Source organism: Papio anubis, chromosome 3 (assembly GCF_008728515.1).
Source record: "Papio anubis isolate 15944 chromosome 3, Panubis1.0, whole genome shotgun sequence".
NCBI lineage: Eukaryota > Metazoa > Chordata > Mammalia > Primates > Cercopithecidae > Papio > Papio anubis.
In genome coordinates this window covers 131314025-131335460 of record NC_044978.1, presented here as the reverse complement: position 1 = coordinate 131335460, position 21436 = coordinate 131314025, and the positions used below count along the sequence as shown (strand labels likewise).

Below are 21436 nucleotides of genomic sequence, written 5' to 3'. Positions count from 1 at the left end.
GATCTAAGTTAAAAGTTGAGGCTCCAGAATCAGGCTTCCTGGGTTTAAATGCTCACTCCACCTCTTAACAGTTGTTACTTTATGCTTACAAATAAGTTACCTAACTTGCCTGTACATCAGTTTCCCCATCTGTACAATGCAGATTTTAATAGCACCTACCTCAGATGTATCTTGTGAAGATTAAACAAGTTGATATGTAAAGCCCTTAAATCAGTCCATGGTATATAGTGATTAACACATTCGAATTCTTACTATAATTATTATTTGATTTATATAACCGTTCACTACTTGCAAAACTGTTTCATAAACATATTATCTTATTTGATCCTTAGAGCCACTTTGTGTGTTGGCGTATGAGAAAAGGTTGAGGTTGTTATGTGTTCTGAAGGTCTATGTTGGGTAATGTATGCTTTCTTAAAAAAATATCTATTTTCCAGTTAAGGAAAATGTAGCGTGGAGAAAATAAACAGGATTGCTGGAAATCACACACATGTAACACACAATTTACATTTTAACTATTTTTTAATGTACAGATCAGTAGCATCAAGCACATTCACACTGTTGTACAACCACCACCACCAACCACCTGTGGAGCTTTCCTCATCGCAACTGAAACTCCATACACATTAAACAATAACTCCATACACATTAAACAATAACTCCCCATTCCTTTTCTCCTCATCCCCTAGTAATCACCTTACTGCTTTCTGTCTCTCTCTGTGCATTTGACTACTCTAAGTACCTCATATAAATGGAGTCATACAATATTTATACTTTTGCATCTGGCTTATTTCACTTAGCATAATGTCTTTAACGTTCATCTATCTAGTAATATGTGTCAGAATTTCCTTCCTTTCTAAGGCTGAGTAATATTCCATTGTATAGATATATTATATTTTATCTGTTTATCTGTTGATGAATACTGAGGTTGTTCCCACTTCTTGGCTATTGGAAGTTGCTATAGGTTGCATGTGTTCCTTCAAAATTCATATTATGAAATCCTACCCCCCAGTGTGATGGTTTTAGGAAGTGAGACCTTTGGGAGGTGATTAGGTTATGAGAGTTCTGCCATGGAAATAATTGCCCTGAGATGAGAGAACATGGAAGGCTTCCTTCCTCCTTCTGCCACTTGAGGTGACAGTGAAATGACAGCCATCTATAAACCAGGAAGCCAGCTCTTACCAGACAAAGAATATGCCAGTGCCTTGATCTTGGACTTCTTGTGAGAAATAAGTTTTTGTAATTTATAAACCAGCTAGTCAATGGTAATTTGTTACAGCAACAGACAAAGACAGAAGCCACCCCACTTTAAAGTTGAGATTTCCGACTCCTGGTCTAACGCTCTTTCCAGTATTACCACAGAAGGAACTGATGGTTCTATATCCTAAAGTCTCCCCCAAACTCAAGAGATTTTCAGGGAAATGGTCATCGTATGTAAAATAATTAGCCAGTTGAAATATTGATGCTGAGCCCTTGTGAATAAATGAATCAAATAGCTAAGCTGGGTTCATTCAGACTTTATTTAAGTTTCTTTAAGCTTATCTCTACATTCTCCTTTTCCCTATTTGAAAAGGAAACAATTTCCAGAAAGATAACAACAGATCATTAGCTGCTGCAGTATCTCCAGAATTATTTTTCTTTTGTTTTGTTTTCTTTTTTTTTTTAGACCAGACCTTGTTCTGTTGCCTAGACTGGAGTGCAGTAGTGCAAGTGGTGCAATCACAGCTCACTGCACCACAAACTCCTGGACTCAAGCAATCCTCCTGCCTCTGGGACTACAGACACATGCCACCACATCCAGTTCATTTTTTTCTAAAGTGTTTTTGTTTTTTTTTGTTTTGAGACAGGGTCTTACTATGCTGCCCAGACTGGTCTCGAACTCCCGGGCTCAAGCAATCCGTCTCAGCCTCCCAAAGTGCTGGGATTACAGATGTGAGCCACTGCACCTGGCCCCTAGAATTGTTTTTAGAGGTGAAACTTCAAGGTGAAATATAGTACATAACTGCTTTTCAGATAAACAAGTCCAGAGAGCACATTCTCTTGGGTTCTCTTGATGTGAGCTAAGCTACTGCTAGCACTTGGCATCACTTCAAAAACCTGAGGTGTTTCCAACACCTTAGGACACGTGAACAAGGCCTGCTTCCAAAGCTGGCTTCTATCTGGTAGTCCCATTAACACCGGGGCACACCTCTTCCCTGGAGCTCTGTGTACAGAGTACCTCCTCCCTAGGACTATACAAGGACTGAACCAGAAGGAAGAAGACAGGGCAGAGCCATGAACATCATCCTGGAAATCCTTCTGCTTCTGATCACCATCATCTACTCCTACTTGGAGTCGTTGGTGAAGTTTTTCATTCCTCAGAAGAGAAAATCTGTGGCTGGGGAGATTGTTTTCATTACTGGAGCTGGGCATGGAATAGGCAGGCGGACTGCCTATGAATTTGCAAAACGACAGAGCATACTGGTTCTGTGGGATATTAATAAGGTAATGTATACATCTTCCAACCTTTTAAAGTCACAGAGTAAGATAAGCATTTTAAGAATTCTTTGACTTACCATCTACTTATCTTTGTAATTTTGTTTGTCAAAGTTTGATAAATTCCCTGGTGCCTTAGTCTGTATATGCATCAGGTTAGTTAGATGAAGGGAATGTAATTGAGAACTAAGCAGTGATTTTTATGACATGGTGTGCAGGTTGATAGCAAAGACTCAGGAGCCAGGCTCCTTCCCAGCTGCTAAATGAGGCAAGTCACGTATTATCTCTCAGCCTGTTTTCTTGGTTCTGAAGTGGGGATAATAACTTAGGAGATGGGCAAGAACGAGATCTGAAAATTACAGCTAATAGGCTGAATCTGGCCAGTGGGCAGCCTGTTGAACTAAGAATGAGTTTTACATTTTGAAAGGTCACCAAACAAAAGTCAAACAAAGAAGAACATGCAACAGAAACCTTTAGTGCCTCCCCTCATACACATGCAACACAATCCTAAAATATTGACTATCTGACCATTTACAGAAAATGTTTGCCAGTCCCTAGTCAAAAGGATTAAATAAGTAATATTTTCAGTACTTAGCACACGGTAAACGATACCTGGCACATGATAAACAATAACTGTGTTAAATAAAATATGTGTGCAGTGAGTCAGGCTTTCCCTCAGACATCAGCAGTTTTCCTGTGTTCTTATTTGTAAACAGCTACATGAACAACCCCAGATAAAACTGAAGTAACTGAAATCTTGTATGTTTTACTCTAAACTTGTAAATTCTGGTAAGGCCATGAAAATATACACAGAAAAGTGTTTACAGGATGTTAGGATTGGAAAAATTGTGAAGTACTTCTTGAGAATCACGTTTTCCGCAAATTACAGTGAGGTTTTAATTACCATTATATTATTTCTTTCTCGTGTTCTTTGCTGTCATGTTTAGTTGAAACCTAAAATGTCTCTTAAATTTAGAGAATTAATTCTTTTTTGTTTTTTTCTGAATAGTGAAGAATGCTATTCAAAAAAGCTAGTACATTTTTATTTAACAGATATGAGCATTTATATAATAGATGAGTTGATGTATATAAAAATGATTTGCCATCTGTTTGGTCTTTGAAGAAATTCGAATGAACTTTCTGGAAGATACCAAGAATTTGCAAATAGAGAAAATTGTTGCCTGCTGTTGTTAGGCATTTGTCCAAAAACATAAATAAGTATAAGTCTGTGAAAAGGGCTTGATGAAATCTAACCTTCAAATCTCTTTCCAGATGTGTATTTTTGGGGAAAGGACCATATTTATTGTTTTTTTTTTTATTTTAAAATTTCCAGAGACAAGAGAAAAGTAAATTAGAAGGAAGTCGTATTAAAAATGACTTAAGGGCGGGTGCGGTGGGTTACACCTGTAATCCCAGCACTTTGGGAGGCCGAGGTGGGCAGATTGCTGGAGCCCAGGAGTTCGAGACCAGCCTGGGCAACACAGCAAAACCTCTACCTCTACAAAAAATACAAAAATTAGCTGGGTTTGGTGGTGCGCACCCATAGTCCCAGCTACTCAGGAGGCTGAGGTGGGAGGATCATTTCAGTTCAGGAAGCTGAGGTTGCAATGAGCTATAATGACATCATTGTACTCCAACCTGGGCGATAGAGCCAGGTACTATCTGGAAAAAAAAAAAAAAAAAGACTTAAGAAGAACGTGTAACCCAACCTCAAAAATTCTCTTTGAATCATTAAATTTTATGGTTAAATATTTAAGCTACTGAATGATTCACTTTAAGGCTGTAATGTAACTCAGATCTCCTTTAGGCGAGGAAGATGCTATCTGAGTTTTCACCATAACTGGCTCCTTTTGCTCTATGAGATGAGAGACACAGTAGCAATTTGGCCCTTATGCAATCTATACTGTTGCTTTGGGAATACAGTTCAAAAAACACACTGGAATTTAAGCTAAAGCAAGTGTTTTGCTAACAAAAAAACAAGGCATTACATTTTGCAATTTTGCAATTATCTAGCTCAGTTACAAAACTGAATAATTAATTATTCAATCAAAACATCTGATGAATGCTCTGATTACTAATGCTCTCTACTGACCTAGAAACAGATGAGAGAGTATGGTGTGGTTTGTGCAATCTGGCAGTGAGCAAGCTACCATCTAAGTCAGTGAAAGACTCTCCTATCCTTTTTTTAATCTTCTGCAATCCCACAAAAGGCTAATTGAGGGGACACTGACTTTGCGACTGGGTCCTAACATCCATGTTTGGGGAGTTCAGGCTGCTGCTCCAGGGTTTAGCTTACAGTCATGAAATACAAAGGACCCAGAGACCACTCGTTAGAGGATTGCCCTAAATAGTAGCAACACCACTGTCATCCAAATACGCAAGGAATAGGGCTTTTCAGGTATCCTTGCCTGTTCGTCACAGAGAAGAGTTTACCGATTGTGAGATGGAAAAGTATAATTTTTAAAACCTTATAATCTTTTCTATAAAAGTCACCTGATGTCAAAACTTGAAAAGAATTCTAATTTTCCAGAAATGTGAGTCAAGGAACATTAGGACAATTTTATCTTAAGAAAGAGGCCTTTGAATTTAGGCTGAAAGTAAATTGCTCTGTCTCCATGTCCTATGGTTATGGGCAAGGTTGGTACATAAATGAGAAATCGATCCAGTGGCCTTGCTCATCTCACTCCCAAACACCTGAAGAATGTAATATTATATCTCCTAGAGTAGCAGCATGGTCTCCCTATGAAAGTCCTTCTGTAAGAGCCTTCTTTCCCCTTCCCTCCTAGGAGGATGAGCCAGAATCATTGAGAAAAGTATGATGGGCAAAGGCATATAGTTTACCGTTACCACTAGTTTAGAATTGCTACTTAGCACTTTATTGCTTATTACATAGTTGATGCTTAACAAATGTATGATAAATTAATGGCTGAGTTTTTCTTTCTTCTCCAAATTCATCTTCCATGGCACCACGAAGAGCAACATTTTTCAAGAATGTTCTTTAAGGTTTGAAAGCAGCCTGCTTTAGAGAAACTGCCTACTGTACAGCCTCCAATCAAGAGGAAAAACTGGAAAAAGCATGAAGGGATTTTGTTTTGTTTTGTTTGCTTTGGTTTTAATATGAGCATTCCCTGGCAGAAAAGCCGGGGGTAATCTCGTTGCAACTAGGCAATCACTCTCAAGAAATTTTCTAAAAAATAAGGAGGCCAATTTTTATTTTATTTTATTTTATTTTGAGACGAAGTCCCACTCTGTCCCCCAGATTGGAGTGCAATGGAATGATTTCAGCTCACTGTAACCTCCGCCTCCCGGGTTCAAGTGATTCTCCTGTCTAAACTTCCCTAGTAGCTGGGATTACAGGCCCCCGCCACCATGCACAGTTAATTTTTTGTATTTTTAGTAGACATGGGGTTTCACCATGCTGGCCAGGCTGGTCTCAAACTCCTGACCTCAAGTGATCCACCCTCCTCAGCCTCCCAAAGCACTGGGATTACAGGCATGAGCCACTGCACCCGACCCAGGAGGCCAATTTTTAAAAGATTAACTACCTTCATGTCCAAAATGAATGTTAATCGTTCATTTTGGGCATGAATGTTAATTTTTTTTTTTTTTTTTTTTTTTTTTGGAGACAGAGTCTCACTTTGTTGCCTAGGCTGGAGTGCAGTTTGCCTAGGCTGGAGTCCAGTAGCACTGTCTCCGCTCACTGCAACTTCTTCCTCCCAGGCTCAAGCAATTCTCCTGCCTCAGCCTCCCAAGTAGCTGGGATTACAGGCCCACACCATCAGGCCTGGCTAATTTTGCATCAGGCCTGGCTAATTTTCAATAGAGACGGGGTTTCACCATGTTGGCCAGGCTGGTCTTGAACTCCTAACCTCGTGATCCGCCCTCCTCGGCCAATCAAAGTGCTGGGATTACAGGCGTGAGCCACCGCGCCAGGCCGAATGTTAATTCTTTTAAAAATTTTTCTTCTCCAATGTCTTCTCCACTTTTTTTTCGGAATTTGTTTCTTCCAATTACAGCGTGGTGTGGAGGAAACTGCAGCTGAGTGCCGAAAACTAGGCGTCACTGCGCATGCATATGTGGTAGACTGCAGCAACAGAGAAGAAATCTATCGCTCTCTAAATCAGGTGAGACTTCAGGTTCACAAATTTCTTCAGATGATTTTGTTTCCTACGACGCTGACATGGAAAATGAGGAAGTTCTTTATGACTGCCTGATTTAAATGAATTTTAGCTGCTAACTGAAGTAGTTATGTGACCAAGGAAGGATATATACTTTTTTTCTTGTATGTAATCCACTCAGCTCTGCCCATTATTATTCATATTATTAATCAATTTCATTCTGATCAGAAGTGTGAGCAGTGACACAGAGTGACTGACAAAAGATTTATCATAAGGGAATATGGATCACTTCCTAGTTTTTAGTCCTATTAACTTTGCAGTAATTCTGCCTTCTCTTTACTTATTTCCCTTGTGAGATTTTATTTTGCTGTTAATGTAGTCTTCTATAGAAAATGTAATATTAATAATTATTATCACAATTATTTTAAAAGAGTAAATATCAAATAATCACAATGAACTAAGCACTCCAACAAACTTTACATTTTTTAATCAAATCCCTACAATAACCCTGTAAACTTCATTTTACAAATGAGCAAATTATGACTCACAGAGGTTAAGCCAGACCAAGGTCATGTAGTTAGTAGGTTATGAAACCAGGATTACCCAACCAGCACTTTAGACCAGGTGTGGTGGTTCACACATGTAATTCCAGCACTTTGTGAGGCCAACGTGGAAGGATCACATGAGACCAAGAGCTCAAGACCAGCCTGGGCAATGTAGTGAAACTCTATCTCTTAAAAAAAGAAAAAAAAAATTAAAGAAAACCACTTTTTAAAAAAATGAGCACTTTAAAAATATTTGATCAGAACTTATATAGTAATTTATCAACATAAATGTTAATTTCACTTTACTGATAAACTTGCAAAACATGATGTGCTGGGTATTGAAATTTAGATGTTAAAAGAACAGTTTATCCCACCTTTATGACAGTGCTCCGCTGGCCTCCACTATTTGAGCTCAACAGTCCATCTTGCCTGAACTCTGAGAGACCTCATACAGTAGAAGAAAGACTCTAATCTCTGGATTATATTGGTCCCAAAACTTTGAGTTTGTATAACACACCCAATGAATGTATTCTTTCAATTTCAAAAGGTGAAGAAAGAAGTGGGTGATGTGACAATCGTGGTGAATAATGCTGGGACAGTATATCCAGCCGATCTTCGCAGCACCAAGGATGAAGAGATTACCAAGACATTTGAGGTCAACATCCTAGGACATTTTTGGGTGAGCGTGAGTCAGAAACATTTCTGATTTGTGCACCTTCTCTTAAGATACATGACACTTATAACGGACAGGATACTTCTGGACAGGAAGTATACTTCTGGACAGGAAACTGGCCAGATCTTTGCCTTAATCAAGAATCATCAAATTTGTTTGAGTAGAAGAGCCACAGAGTCTCTGACACAAGGACACAGAATTCAAGTGGACACAACACGCCAGAATGTAAGCTACTTGGTCTGTCTTGTCCACCAGTATCTGACACAAAGCTTGGCAAGTACCAAGAATTCAACAAACGTTTGTGGAGGTTTGTTAAGGGTTGTCAGTGTACATCTTTTCAATGCTCTCACTTGTGACCTCATTTTTTCCCCTCCACACCATGATTTTGTAATGTGTCCTCATTTTGTGGAATTTTAGAATGGGAAGGACATCAGAAGTAATTACGTGATGTATATAGGGTCGAGGACACTTTTGGATGAGACGCTGAGGCAAGTTCTAGATCCATGGGATGCTGGAACTGAGAAATGCAGCTACACAGACCTCATATAATTGGTTAGTTTTGTGGGAGATGGAAATATCAACTTCAGCTGCCTTTGTATAGAAATGTTTATGATTAATCTTCCAGTGCCTCAATATTAGTGTAGAATCTAGGGCAAATCTGGATTCTGGAAGAAAGAAGAAAAAAAAAGAGATGTGTCCCCCTTACCTTTATAGCTCCTCACATATGTGAATTGGCTCCCATGCCCACCAAACTACATGGAGACCTCATGTATTAGTTACCTATAGCTGCATAACAAATTATACAAAACTTAGTGGTTTAAAGCAACAATATATGTTCACCATCCTCTCACAGTTTCTGTGGGTTGGGAATTTGGGGGTAGCTTGGGTTGGGAGTTCTAGTTCTATGAATTTGCATAGGATTTACTACATTCTTATAAAATTTTATCCATGTTTCTCACAAAAGAGGTTTTTGGAAAAAAAGAAAGACTTGTTTCCTGTAACATCAACATATAATATACAATATTACAAATAAGGAGATAGTGAATTCAATCATGATGCATAAGTGTGGTGTAGAACACTCAGCTTACACTACTCAACTGCCTTAATACAGTTACACAAGATTTCACTCTTTCAATTAGAATGATAAAGCCCCAAACCAAAAAATTACATGACACTAAATTATCATAAGGAATTATTTTACTTCTGAAAACTCTGAATTTTTCCCTTAATATTGTTTAGATGACATATCCAAAAAAGGATCTATTTGATTCCTTCTGAAGGGAAGGATGGGGAATACTGAGATTAGTGTTGGCATGGGGTATACCATACCAATAAATTTGTATCTTTATTTCTATCATTTGTATAGAATTAATCATGGAATGCTTGGAAGTATTTTATTTCAGTTTATAAGTTCTCTCAAATGCCTTTCTATCTTAACAAAAATAAAACTACCTGATTTGGAAACCTAACACCTATGTCATTGTTTTTCTTCTTTCTACAATGATCCTTAAGATCACAAAAGCACTTCTTCCATCGATGATAGAGAGAAATCATGGCCACATCGTCACGGTGGCTTCAGTGTGTGGCCACGAAGTGATTCCTTACCTCATCCCATATTGGTAAGTATCACATGCCAGCCATGTTATATATTTTTACACTTTGAAGGGAGCATTACACTTCACATTGTTACCGGTGGAGGGTGTCCTGGTTCTTGGCATCTTGAACAAAGAATTGGACAAAACACACCAAGATGCCAGGAAAGAACGAAGCAACAAAAGCAGAGATCTACTGAAAATGAAAGTATGCTTCACAGGGTGGGAGTGGGCCCAAGCACAGGGGCTCAAGAGCCCATTACAGAATTTTCTGGGGTTTAAATACCCTCTAGAGGTTTCCACTGGTTACTTGGTGTACACCCTATGTAAATGAAGAGGATGAATTAAATTTACAAAGTCATTTACTCAGTGTACACCCCATGTAAATGGAGAGGATATTTCCTGTCATAGCTGAAGTGTTTCCATTTGATTTAGTTCTAGGAAGTCAGCATGAATCGGCCTTATGTTCCCTGCCTCCAGACCCTATTCTCCTGCCTCAAGATGGCAATGCTCGGAGCAGAGTGATTTGGGTTAACAGGATATAAATTTACAGTGGTTTAGAATGAATTTTTTAAATGACTTTTTCTAAAGCAATGAAACCGGGTTGTAATTATATTTAAAATACTTTTAGATTTCTGCAAATTCTTCTGTAGAACAATGAGAGAAAACAGTAATGCCAAGCATGTTTCCATTGTTTCCTCCACAGACTAAGAAGCAAAACCTACAGAAGCTAAAAAGAACACATGTCTATGTCATGGCCTTGGTGCCCAAAATAAGACAATCAGAGTGGTCCCTGGATCAAAACATTTTACAGTGTGCTTGTGCCATGAACGTGTGTGTGTGTGTGTGTGAGAGAGAGAGAGAAAGATAGAGAGAAAGACAGAGAGAGAGAGAGAAACAACTCTACCTGACTAAAAGTTGCAGATACCACACTCCACGCACCACCAAAGACTTAAAGGGAAGGAGGTGGGAGGCCCTAAGGATATACTACTGTATTTGCCAAATATCCTTTCCTGTAAACTCTTCTCCAGATCCTCATAATAAAATCAAGAGGCCAAAGTGGCAACCATTATCAAGAGAAAAATCATCAACTCAGTTATTGAGAGAGAAAGGAGAAATGAGCACCGTCCTACAGAAGTCTGTCAACACAGACATCAATTTTGTAGAATTACTAAATATGTTTTTCCTGATTCATATTTTTCAAAATAAAAGCAATAAAAACTGATTAGAAAACAGTTTGAAGATTCAATAGAAAAACCTTACATGTAGGATGGAAAACTGAACATTAAGCCAATCAATAGAGTTATTTTTGTTCTTTTGCTATCATTGTTTAAGAAATGAGATACGTTCACGATTCTGCTTAATCGTATAAGAAAATGAAAATGAATTGCCATTTATACTCTCAGAAAAATCACAAGTGGCTGATTTTTGGCTTCTACTTGTTCTTTTTTTTTTTTTTTTTTTTTTTTTTTTTGAGACGGAGTCTGGCTCTGTCGCCCAGGCTGGAGTGTAGTGGCGCGATCTCGGCTCACTGCAAGCTCCGCCTCCCAGGTTCATGCCATTCTCCTGCCTCAGCCTCCCGAGTAGCTGAGATTATAGGAGCCCGCCACCACGCCTGGCTAGTTTATTTTTGTATTTTTAGCAGAGACGGGGTTTCACCATGTTAGCCAGGATCTACTTGTTCTTAAGTCAAATGATACCGCCTTCTCACAGAAAACTGAGGATTGGTTTCACTCTCCCTTAGCTAACAATGCTTAATAATTCTCTTACAGTTCCAGCAAATTTGCTGCTGTTGGCTTTCACAGAGGTCTGACATCAGAACTTCAAGCTTTGGGAAAAACTGGTATCAAAACCTCATGTCTCTGCCCAGTTTTTGTGAATACTGGGTTCACCAAAAATCCAAGCACAAGGTAAGGTCAAAATCAAGTTAGAATGAGACTGTGGTATGATAAATTGATATGAAAACTAATGAGAAATGTTTAGGCAGGCCAACTAATAGAAACAAAATGAAACAGGAAAATTATTTTTTCTTATTAATATTATTATCTTGAATTAAAGGAATAAAGGGGAAAAACATTAGGGACTAGCAGGAATGATCAGCTACCAATGAACTGGGATATTTTATTTGTGTCTGGGAAAAAGCTTAACACACACTCAGGTGCCAAGAGTAAGTGGGAAGTGGGAATGGGGCAAGGGGGGCTGAAGATGTGTGCTTAAGGGAACAGCAGAGTCTCCTCTCCTGGACACCACACCCACAAAATCAATGATACCTAACATTCCCCCCTTCCATTAGTGGTTCATCCTCTTCAAACAGAGCATGGAAAGGTATGGGTACTTATGCCTCTTTTATGTCTTCCACAGCACTGGCCACAATGTTAACATAAGGCACCCAAACATTTTCCAAACTTGTCTCATCCTAAGAATTATTGCTTGTGCTTACTTAAAAAATAAAGTTCATAGGCTCGTCCTTAGGAATTTCTAAGGAAATTCTGATCCAGTAGACTAGGATTAATTCCAAGAATTAGGAGTTTTGTTTTGTTTTGTCTTACAAGCATACCAGATGAGAATAGAGGCAGGTTTGGAAAACTTTGATATATTCAATATTATCAGAGGGCAAGCTTGTAGTCCTAGAGACCAGGGAAGCTAAGGCGAGAGGAAGGTAGGAGTTCGAGGCTGTACTGCACTATGATTGCACCTGTGAATAGCCATTGCACTCCAACCTGGGCAACACAGTGAGACCTCTGTCTCTAAATACACACACACACACACACACGCACACACGCACACAATCTCTATATACATTTGATCACTGTTACCACCCTGTCTTTAAAATGCAAATGTTCCAAGGACCAGCAAATAAATTGAGTCTCTAGCTTCTTAGTCAAGGTGAATTTCTGCAAGAACTCTTGTCTCTGGTGAGAGAGGATTTGAGACCATAAGAGAGGAAAAAGTAGTCCTGAAAGGAGAAGAAAAAAGCAGGAAGGTGTGGATAAGGCCTGAAAATTAAGCCATCTGCTTAACAAATTTTTCTAATTCTGGTATATATTCTGCTGCAGATTAACAAAATATACTAAGCTTAATGATTCAAAACCAATTTTTTACTGGAAGGGAATTAGTCCTAAACATATTCATTCAAATGAACTAAACAATTCTCTGTTGAGTGCCGCCTCATTTGAGGATACTGACTCTTACAGCCTGAGTTAGCTGTGTGGTCTCTGAAGCTGGAGTGTCTCCCTGCCACTGGAGTCCTTCATGGTGTTAGACCATAGGTACTGTTGATTAAAGAAAAATAAATAAGTTTTTGTTTTTGTTTTTTTTTTTTGAGACAGAGTCTCACTCTGTCACCCAGGCAGGAGTGCAGTGGCTCAATCTCGGCTCACCGCAACCTCTGCCTTCCGGGTTCAAGCGATTCTCCTTCCTCAGCCTCCTGAGTATTTGGGATTACAGGCACCCACCACCACACCTGGCTAATTTTTATATTTTTAGTAGAGACGGAGTTTCGCCATGTTGGCCAGGCTGGTCTCGAACTCCTGACCTCAGGTGATCTGCCTGCCTCAGCCTCCTAAAATGCTGGGATTACAGGCGTGAACCACCACAACCGGCCAAAAAAATAAGTTTTTAAAGAATTAAAGGTGTTGATTTTATTTAGAAGCCTTACTGAAGACTACAGAAGGAGGCCTGTAGCCTGAGAGCAGCCCTTTAGAGAGGTTCAGTTGGACTGCTCTGGTACTGGGGGCCATGTGCTCCATCCTGTATTGTCTTCAAAGCATCTTTCCAGAGAGCTGCACATTGTCACAGAGTCATGGACTTTGTAAAATTATGGTGACAAGCAGAAGTGAGCAAACGTGGCTTCTTACATTTGCTATGTTGTCTCACAGTACTTAATAAGTATGCGATATGCAAGTAAATACTATAGTACTGTTGCAACTCCTGACTGTTTTCTTAGACAAGGAATTGGGCCCAATAAAAACCCTCTTGGTAGGCTTTCATGCTTAGCGTACCATGAGCTTTCCTAAGGGTATCCTGCCACTCTTGGGGGAGGCATAATAGATGAGAAGAGTAAAGATGATGGAACTCTGGGTATAGGGTTCCTGGGGGCTAACTTAGGGGCAGACACAGGCAATGCTAAAGATTTGGGATTGGTTTATAGAGGTTGCTGGATTGTGAATTTCCTTAGTCAGGGCTAAGGCATTGATATGTAATGTCACACTTGGCTCTGAGGCTGGGTTGTTGGATCCATATAGATGACATCAGGGAGGGAAAGGGCAGAACAGAGTAATTTAGAAATGTATTGACTTGTATTACTCTCTGTTGGCGTTGCTGTTCAATGCAGTGGAGAAGTGAATCACATACTAATCTGCAGTAAACCACAGATCATCCCAGGGAATGGAGTTTTAACATTCACTGGTTTCCTAACTCCTCGCCCAGCCTTTACATTCACTGGCTGTTCAGTCCACACCTAGACATCTTAATTTGAATACAACATTTTAAATCCATTTATGTTTTAATTTTCTGTCATCATCTTGCACTAATAGGCAATTCTTCACTAAGCCTATGTTTATGAATATTTCTCAAGAATACATGTACACGGCCTTCAGTATAAGGAAGGTCATACCTCCAGTTGTCATACTCCTTGGGCGCCTCTTAAATTCTCATTAAACTGCAGGATAGGCAAGTCAGAGGTGAATCTCAAATATGAAATTCTTACCAGAAAGGGGTCCCAATCCAGACCCCAAGAGAGGGTTCTTAGATTTCTCCCAAGAAACAATTTGGGGCAAGGCCACAGGGCAAAGCAAAAGCAAGCTTATTAGGAAAGTAAAGGAGTAGAGAATGGCTATTCCGTGAAGGAGAATGGCTACTCCACGGAGAAGAATGGCTGGGGCTGCTCCACCAAGGATATTTAGTTACTTCTTGATTATATGCTAAACAAGGGGTGGATTATTCATGAGTTTTCCGGGAAAGGGGTGAGCAATTCCCAAAACTGAGATTTCCTCCCCTTTTTAGATCATATCGGGTAACTTCCTGCCATTGCCATGGTATTTGTAAACTGTCATAGTGCTGATAGAAGTGTCTCTTAGCATGCTAATTAATATATTATGGTCAGCTTATAATGAGCAGTGACGACAACCAGAGGTCACTTTCATCAACATCTTGGTTTTGGTGGGTTTTGGCCGGCTTCTTTACTGCACCCTATTTTATCAGCAAGATCTTTATGACCTGAATCTTGTGCCAACCTCCTATATCATCCTGTGACAAAGAATGCTTTAGCTTCCTGGGAATGAAGCCCAGGAGGTGTCAGCCTTCATTTACCCAGGCCCTATTCAAGATGGAGTTGCTCTGATTTAAACGCCTCTGACTAAATGATGACCTCAAAACAATCCAGCTTTATGGAATACCTCCACAAGAAAGAAACTATACTTAGCTATAGAATTTTCTCCTTGCATCCAACAGGCTTTGAGATGTCAGATCTTTCCTTCCTGTCCCATGATTAATCCTAGCCGTTCCTCTTTCTTGCGTGGCTCCTCTACTCCTTACCATCTAATGCCTCTCCACCATTTTGATATTTTGACTAAGTGAGCTATGAAACATACCTACTGGATATGAAAGTATAAGTTTCTGATAACAAAACATCAACATGGGATGTGGAGGAAGTGGGTAGGGTGGCATTAATGCAGCAAATCCTGGAATATTTTAAATCTTCATTCTAAATTTAGTAAAAATATAGGATAATTTTCCTACCATCATTTACTTATGAAATTAAAATTTTAGAAAATAAAAATAAACTTTTCCTCTTTTTAATCACAGATTATGGCCTGTATTGGAGACAGATGAAGTTGTAAGAAGTCTGATAGATGGAATACTTACCAATAAGAAAATGATTTTTGTTCCATCATATATCAATATCTTTCTGATACTAAAGAAGTAAGTACAGCACAGAACATCTAAATACTAAAACACCAATAGAAATAGAGCTTTTTTTTTTTTTTTTTTTGAGACAGAGTCTTACTCTGTCACCCTGACTGGATTACAGTGGCACGATCTTGGCTCACTGCAACCTCCACCTCCTGGGTTCAAGCAATTCTCGTGCCTCAGATCCCTATGTAACTGGGACTACAGGTGTGTGCTACCACACCACACCCAGCTAATTTTTGTATTTTTTGATAGAGATGGGGTTTCCCCGTGCTGGCCAGGCTGGGCTCGAACTCCTCACCTCAAGTTATCCTCCTGTCTTGGCCTCCCAAAGTGCTGGGTTTACAGGCATGAGCCACCGTGCCTGGCCCAGTAGAGCTATTATTATGGAGAATCTTTCAGTTGTGAAAATTGGCATGGAAACTCTCCATCCTTGGGGAGAACAGTTAAGTTTCCTCTGTTCTTTTCCTACCTAGTCTATAAAAAGAGAATGATTCATTTTCTCTACCAAATCTACCGTCTCTGTGCAAACTTTGCTGAAGACTATTCTAACTAAAGGAAACACAGTTTAAAAAGAATGCAATATAGTGAAGTAGTTAATAATAAAGACTCCATTTTTAAAAGCCTGCTAGAAGTTTGGTTGGGATTGCACGGAATCTATAGATCAATTGGGGGGAATTGACATATCAACAATATTGAGTTTTCGAATCCAAGAACATAATATCTATTTTTTAAATCTTCTTCAAAATCTTTAAATCTTTAAATTGTATTTTGTAGTTTTTGATGTTTAAGTCTTGCACATATTTTATCAGATTTATTCCAAAGTATTTCACGAGTTCTTTTTTTTTTTTTTTTGAGACAGAGTTTCGCCCTTGTTGCCCAAGCTAGAGTGCAGTGGTGTGATCTCGGCTCACTGCAACTTAGGATGCCTGGCTTCAAGCGATTCTCCTGCCTCAGCCTCCCAAGTAGCTGGGCTTACAGGCACCTGTCCCCTCGCCCAACTAATTTTTTGAATTTGTAGTAGAGATGGGGTTTCACCATGTTGGCCAGGCTGGTCTCGAACTCCTGACCTCATGTGATCCACCTGCCTCAGCCTCCTAAAGTGCTGGAATTACAGGCATGAGCCATCGTGCCCAGCCCTATTTCACAGTTTTTGATGCTAATGCAAATAGCATTTTTAAAAAAATTTATATTTACCATTGTTTGTTGTCAGTATATATTGGATTTTTGTAATTTGATCTCATATTTTGCAACCTTGCTAAATTGTTAAACTTTCTGTTTGCTAAACTCAGTAAGTTTTTTTTTTTGGTAGATTCCTGAGCCTCTAATTTTCTTTTGGGAAAGCTTTTAATTACAAATTTAATTTCTTTAATAGCTACATGCCAATTCAATTTACTTATTAATTCTTGGTAATGTGTGTCTTTCAAGGAATTTGTCCATTTCATCTAAGTTGTAGAATTTCTTTGGCATAAATTTGTACATAACATTCCCTTATTATCCTTTTAATGTCTTTAGAATGTCTTATTTATTTATTTATTTATTTATTATTTTTATTTATTTATTTACTTTTTGAGACGGAGTCTTGCTCTGTTGCCCAGGCTGGAGTGCAGTGGCAAGATCTTGGCTCACTGCAATCTCTGCCTCCTGGATTCACGCCATCCTCCTGCCTCAGCCTCCCGAGTAGCTGGGACTACAGGCACCTGCCACCATGCCCAGCTAATTTTTATTTTTTTCAGTTTTTTTTAGTAGAGACGGGGTTTTACCCCATTAGCCAGGATGGTCTCGATCCCCTGACCTCGTGATCTGCCTGCCTCGGCCTCCCAAAGTGCGGGGATTACAGGTGTGACCCACCGCACCCAGCCTATGTATTTATTTAGTAGAGACAGTCTCGCTTTGTTGCCCAGGCAACAAAGGTTTTGAATGCCTGGCCTCAAGCAATCCTCCTGCCTTGGCCTCCCAAAGTGCTGAGATTACAGGCATGAGCCACTGCACCTGGCCAAATGAATATGGTGATATCTTCTTTATAAGGATGCCATAAGAATAAAACAATATAATAGAAACAAAGCTCTCTTGTCACTGAAAAGGTATAGGCTTCAAATGTTAAAATCTTAGAGAACAGAATTTATATGAAATAGCAACAGCAACAATTCCCAGAGGATACACCTTCTCAGCTTTCTTCTGAGGAGCAGTTTATAAATTGAAATTGTATCAGTGAGAAGATAACTATACTAACTTCATAAGCCCTTGACCTTTTTGAAACAAGTCCATATAAATTATGAACAAACTTGAAATAGAACAATTTGAGAACAGGGTACAAACTGCATTGATGTATCAATTTCAGTATTTTGTTTTAGGTTAAATAGACTGACTTGAGATAACATAAGGAGAACCTTGACCCCCAAGCAACATCATCTCAAGAGTTGACTAGGCCGGGTGTGGTGTTTCATGCCTGTAATCCCAGCACTTTGGGAGACCACGGCAGGCAGAATACTTGAAGTCAGGAGTTCAAGACCAGCCTGACCAACATGGTGAAACCCCAGCTCTACTAAAAATACAAAAATTAGTAGGTATGGTGGCCCGTGCCTGTAATACCAGGCACTCGCAGGAGAATTGCTTGAATCCGGGAGGCAGAGGTTGAAGTGAGCCAAGATCGTGCCACTGCACTCCAGCCTGGGCGACAGAAGACTCCGTCTTGGAAAAATAAATTTAAAAAACAATGAAAAAAAAAAAAGAGTTGACTAAATTAGTGTCTTGGTACTAAGCACCGTAGGAAGTGAGTTTCATGGAGCACCTACTCTCTTGGGGCCTAAAGTAAGTCATATTAATATTGAAAATTACATGCATATGTACATGCATATACATGCATATGACCAAGGTGATAAAAACAATTATTCTGCCTGAGTTGGAGAATAGTATCCCAGTAAAATAAACAACAGTCTCAAAGTCTTTTGTATCCTTTGAAGCTGTCATGGTGGTTTGTAACTAGGCAACAGGTATGTATTTTTAATTTTCTTTGCATTTAATTCCTTTTACAGAGAGACAACATTTTATGAGCAGATGCAATTACTAGCATGAAGGTTTCTTTGTGAGGGTAAAAGGCCCACATGAGCTCTCTTCTTATCCTTGTCCTTCTTTCAGCCAGATCTTCCCTGCCCGTTTGCTCCTTCCCCCATCTTTCACCCACCTACCCCCCAAACGAGGAAGTAAATCTTGCATTAGTCAACAATACCAAAGTGATTTTCAATATCACTTTCTTTGCAGAATATGTTATTTCTGCCTCTTTACATTCACATACTCTCTTCCTTTTTTTTTTTTTTCTTTTTTTTTCTCCCCCTTTTTTTCAGATGGAGTCTTGCTCTGTTGCCCAGGCTGGAGTGCAGTGGCTTGATCTCAGCTCACTGCAACCTCCGCCTCCTGGGTTCAAGAGATTCTCCTGCCTCAGCCTCCTGAATAGCTGGGATTACAGGCATGCGCCACCACGCCTGGCTAATTTTTTTGTAGTTTTAGTAGAGACAGGGTTTCACCATGTTGGTCAAGCTGGTCTCGAACTCCTGACCTCATGATCTGGCCACCTCTGCCTCCCAAAGTGCTGGGTTACAGGCGTGAGCCACTGGGCAGGCCACTCTCTTCCTTTCATCTGCCTACTCATCTCTTATGCCTTCCTGGACATCAGTTGTCCTTTTGAAGCTTTCCTCCACTATCCGAGCCCATGTGAATCCTCCTTCCAGTTATAGCCCTTAATTCTAGATGGCTGATATTTTTCAATAATTGTTTTAAGATGACCATTTTAGCCTCTCAGCTAAACAATAAGTTCCTCAAAGACAACAGCTGTTTTTTAAGTACTTTAGTTCACCTTATTATAGAGTGCGTAATAGGTACTCAGTAAATAGTAAACGAGAGGTGAATGCTTGGATGGAATGGATTCTGGTGGTGTCTCTTGGTGAGATTTTAGCATCAAGATTAATCAGCAATTTCAGCAATGAGCTCAGACTTTCATTTTAGATCTTTACTCATACCAGATAAGAGAGTGAGAAGAGCGGTATGTATCAGTGCTTTATTTATATTTGCATACAATTTGAACTATGAATATTACAAAGGTGCACATATAGGTTCAGACAGATTGATTTTAAATGACCAAAGATGACCTGTGGTGAGCGTATCTTAGGAGGCACTCCCTGGAGAGGGAATGTTCCCAAAAACATTTTCAGAGGGACAAACCATATGAAATTCAGTAAAACATAAATCATGAAGAAAACTGATTACTCTCTTTTTGACATGAAATGAGAATTTTAATGCATGATTACAATTACTAATGTATTCTGCTGCAAGACGTTAATAAAGTTACTTTTTTGCAGGCTAGAATGTCTTGATGCTGTAATCAGAACACACTTTTTTTCCTTTTCTTCCATCTTCAAATGCAGATTCATAATTGGGCTGACTTCTAATAATTGCAATGTTTTCTGCCTTGGGCTTGCAGCAGAAGCTTGACAAAATAGTGTTTGTTTAGGCAATAATTTATTTTTTTATTTTTTACTTTTTTTGAGATAGAGTTTCATTCCTGTCGTCCAGCTGGAGTGCAATGGCATGATCTTGGCTCACTGCAACCTCCGTGTTTAGGCAATAATTTAGACTTCACCTTGCTTGTGATTATTATGGCAATTACTGTAGCCACAAGGCATAATTTTACTGTCTCATTTAAATTTTATGAATTTGAATGTTTTTACACTTTTCCTAATGAAGTCCACTATGAAGTTATGTCAAAAAAAAAAAAGAAAAGAAAAGAAAAGAAAGATGCACACATAAAAGAGAGGTGATTGCAAAGGAAGTAAAGAAGAACGGAGGAAAATTAAACACAAACCAGATAACTCTCAGTGTATTCTAAATGACCAAAAAAAGAACTCTGTTGTCAAATATTTTAAACTGAAAATTTTTCAATTTTTTTTTTCTTTTTTGTACAGGTTTCTTCCTGAACGCGCCTCAGCATTTTTAAATCGTATGCAGAATATTCAATTTGAAGCAGTGGTTGGCAACAAAATCAAAATGAAATGAATAAATAAGCTCCAGCCAGCGATGTATGCATGATAATGATATGAATAGTTTAGAATCAATGCTGCAAAGCTTTATTTCACATTTTTTCAGTCCTGTTAATATGAAAAACATTGGTTTGGCACTAACAGCAGTGAAATGATCAAGATTAATTACCTGTCTTCCTGTTTCTCAAGAATATTAATGTAGTTTTTAACAGGTCTGTTTTTCCTTTCATGCCTCTTAAAAACTTCTGTGCTTACATAAGCATACTTAAAAGGTTTTCTTTAAGGTATTTTATTTTTCCATTTAAAGGTGGACAAAAGCTACCTCCCTAAGAGTAAATACAAAGATAACTTATTTACACAGGGAAGGTTTAAGACTGTTCAAGCAGCATTCCAATCTGTAGCCACGCCACAGAATATCAACAAGAACACAGAATGAGTGCACAGCTAAGACAACAAGCTTCAGCAGGCAGCTTTATCTCAACCTGGAGAGACTTTAAGATTCAGCATTTGAAAGATTTCCCTAGCCTCTTCCTTTTTCATCAGCCTGAAATGGTGCAACTCTATTCTGGACTTTATTACTTGATTCTGTCTTCTGTATAACTCTTAAGTCCACCAAAAGTGGACCCTCTATATTTCCTCCCTTTTTATAATCTTATAAGATACATTACAAAAGGTGACCGACTGTATTTTAAATCTGAGAATTTTAAGTTCTAGTCCCATGATAACCTCTTTCTTTGTAGTTTATGCTTACATATATCCTTGGTCCCAGAGCTGTTTAGACAATTTTAGGCTCAAAAATTAAAGCTAACACAGGAAAAGGAACTGTACTGGCTATTACATAACTAACAATGGATCCAAGAGAAGGAAGGGAAGAAAGAAAGGTTTTTTTGTTTTTTGTTGTTTTTTGTTTGTTTTTTGTTTGTTTGTTTGTTTTGAGATGGAGTCTCGCTCTGTCTCCCAGGCTGGAGTGCAGTGGCACGATCTCAGCTCACTGCAAGCTCCGCCTCCCGGGTTCATGCCATTCTCCTGCCTCAACCTCCCAAGTTGCTGAGACTACAGGCGCCCGCCACCATGCCTGGCTAATTTTTTG

At 39.1% G+C, this 21436-nt stretch overlaps 1 protein-coding gene across 1 annotated transcript; it reads left to right on the top strand.

Moving 5' to 3' along the window:
* The first annotated feature begins 1938 nt into the window (after window positions 1-1938).
* On the top strand, window positions 1939-20484 carry HSD17B13 (hydroxysteroid 17-beta dehydrogenase 13). Its single transcript, XM_003898924.5, has 7 exons — window positions 1939-2484; window positions 6492-6599; window positions 7686-7817; window positions 9324-9430; window positions 11176-11313; window positions 15209-15325; window positions 20272-20484. Exons 1-7 carry the CDS (start codon window positions 2275-2277, stop codon window positions 20360-20362), a joined length of 903 nt encoding a protein of 300 aa, XP_003898973.1. The 5' UTR covers window positions 1939-2274; the 3' UTR covers window positions 20363-20484.
* The last annotated feature ends 952 nt before the right edge of the window (window positions 20485-21436 follow it).

Excerpts from the sequence above, each read along its gene's own strand:
- HSD17B13 (XM_003898924.5), top strand. The coding sequence starts at position 2,275 with ATGAACATCATCCTGGAAATCCTTCTGCTTCTGATCACCATCATCTAC. Across the intron at positions 11,314-15,208 it reads ACCAAAAATCCAAGCACAAG|ATTATGGCCTGTATTGGAGA; the intron begins GTAAGGTCAAAA and ends TTTTAATCACAG. Across the intron at positions 15,326-20,271 it reads ATCTTTCTGATACTAAAGAA|GTTTCTTCCTGAACGCGCCT; the intron begins GTAAGTACAGCA and ends TTTTTTGTACAG.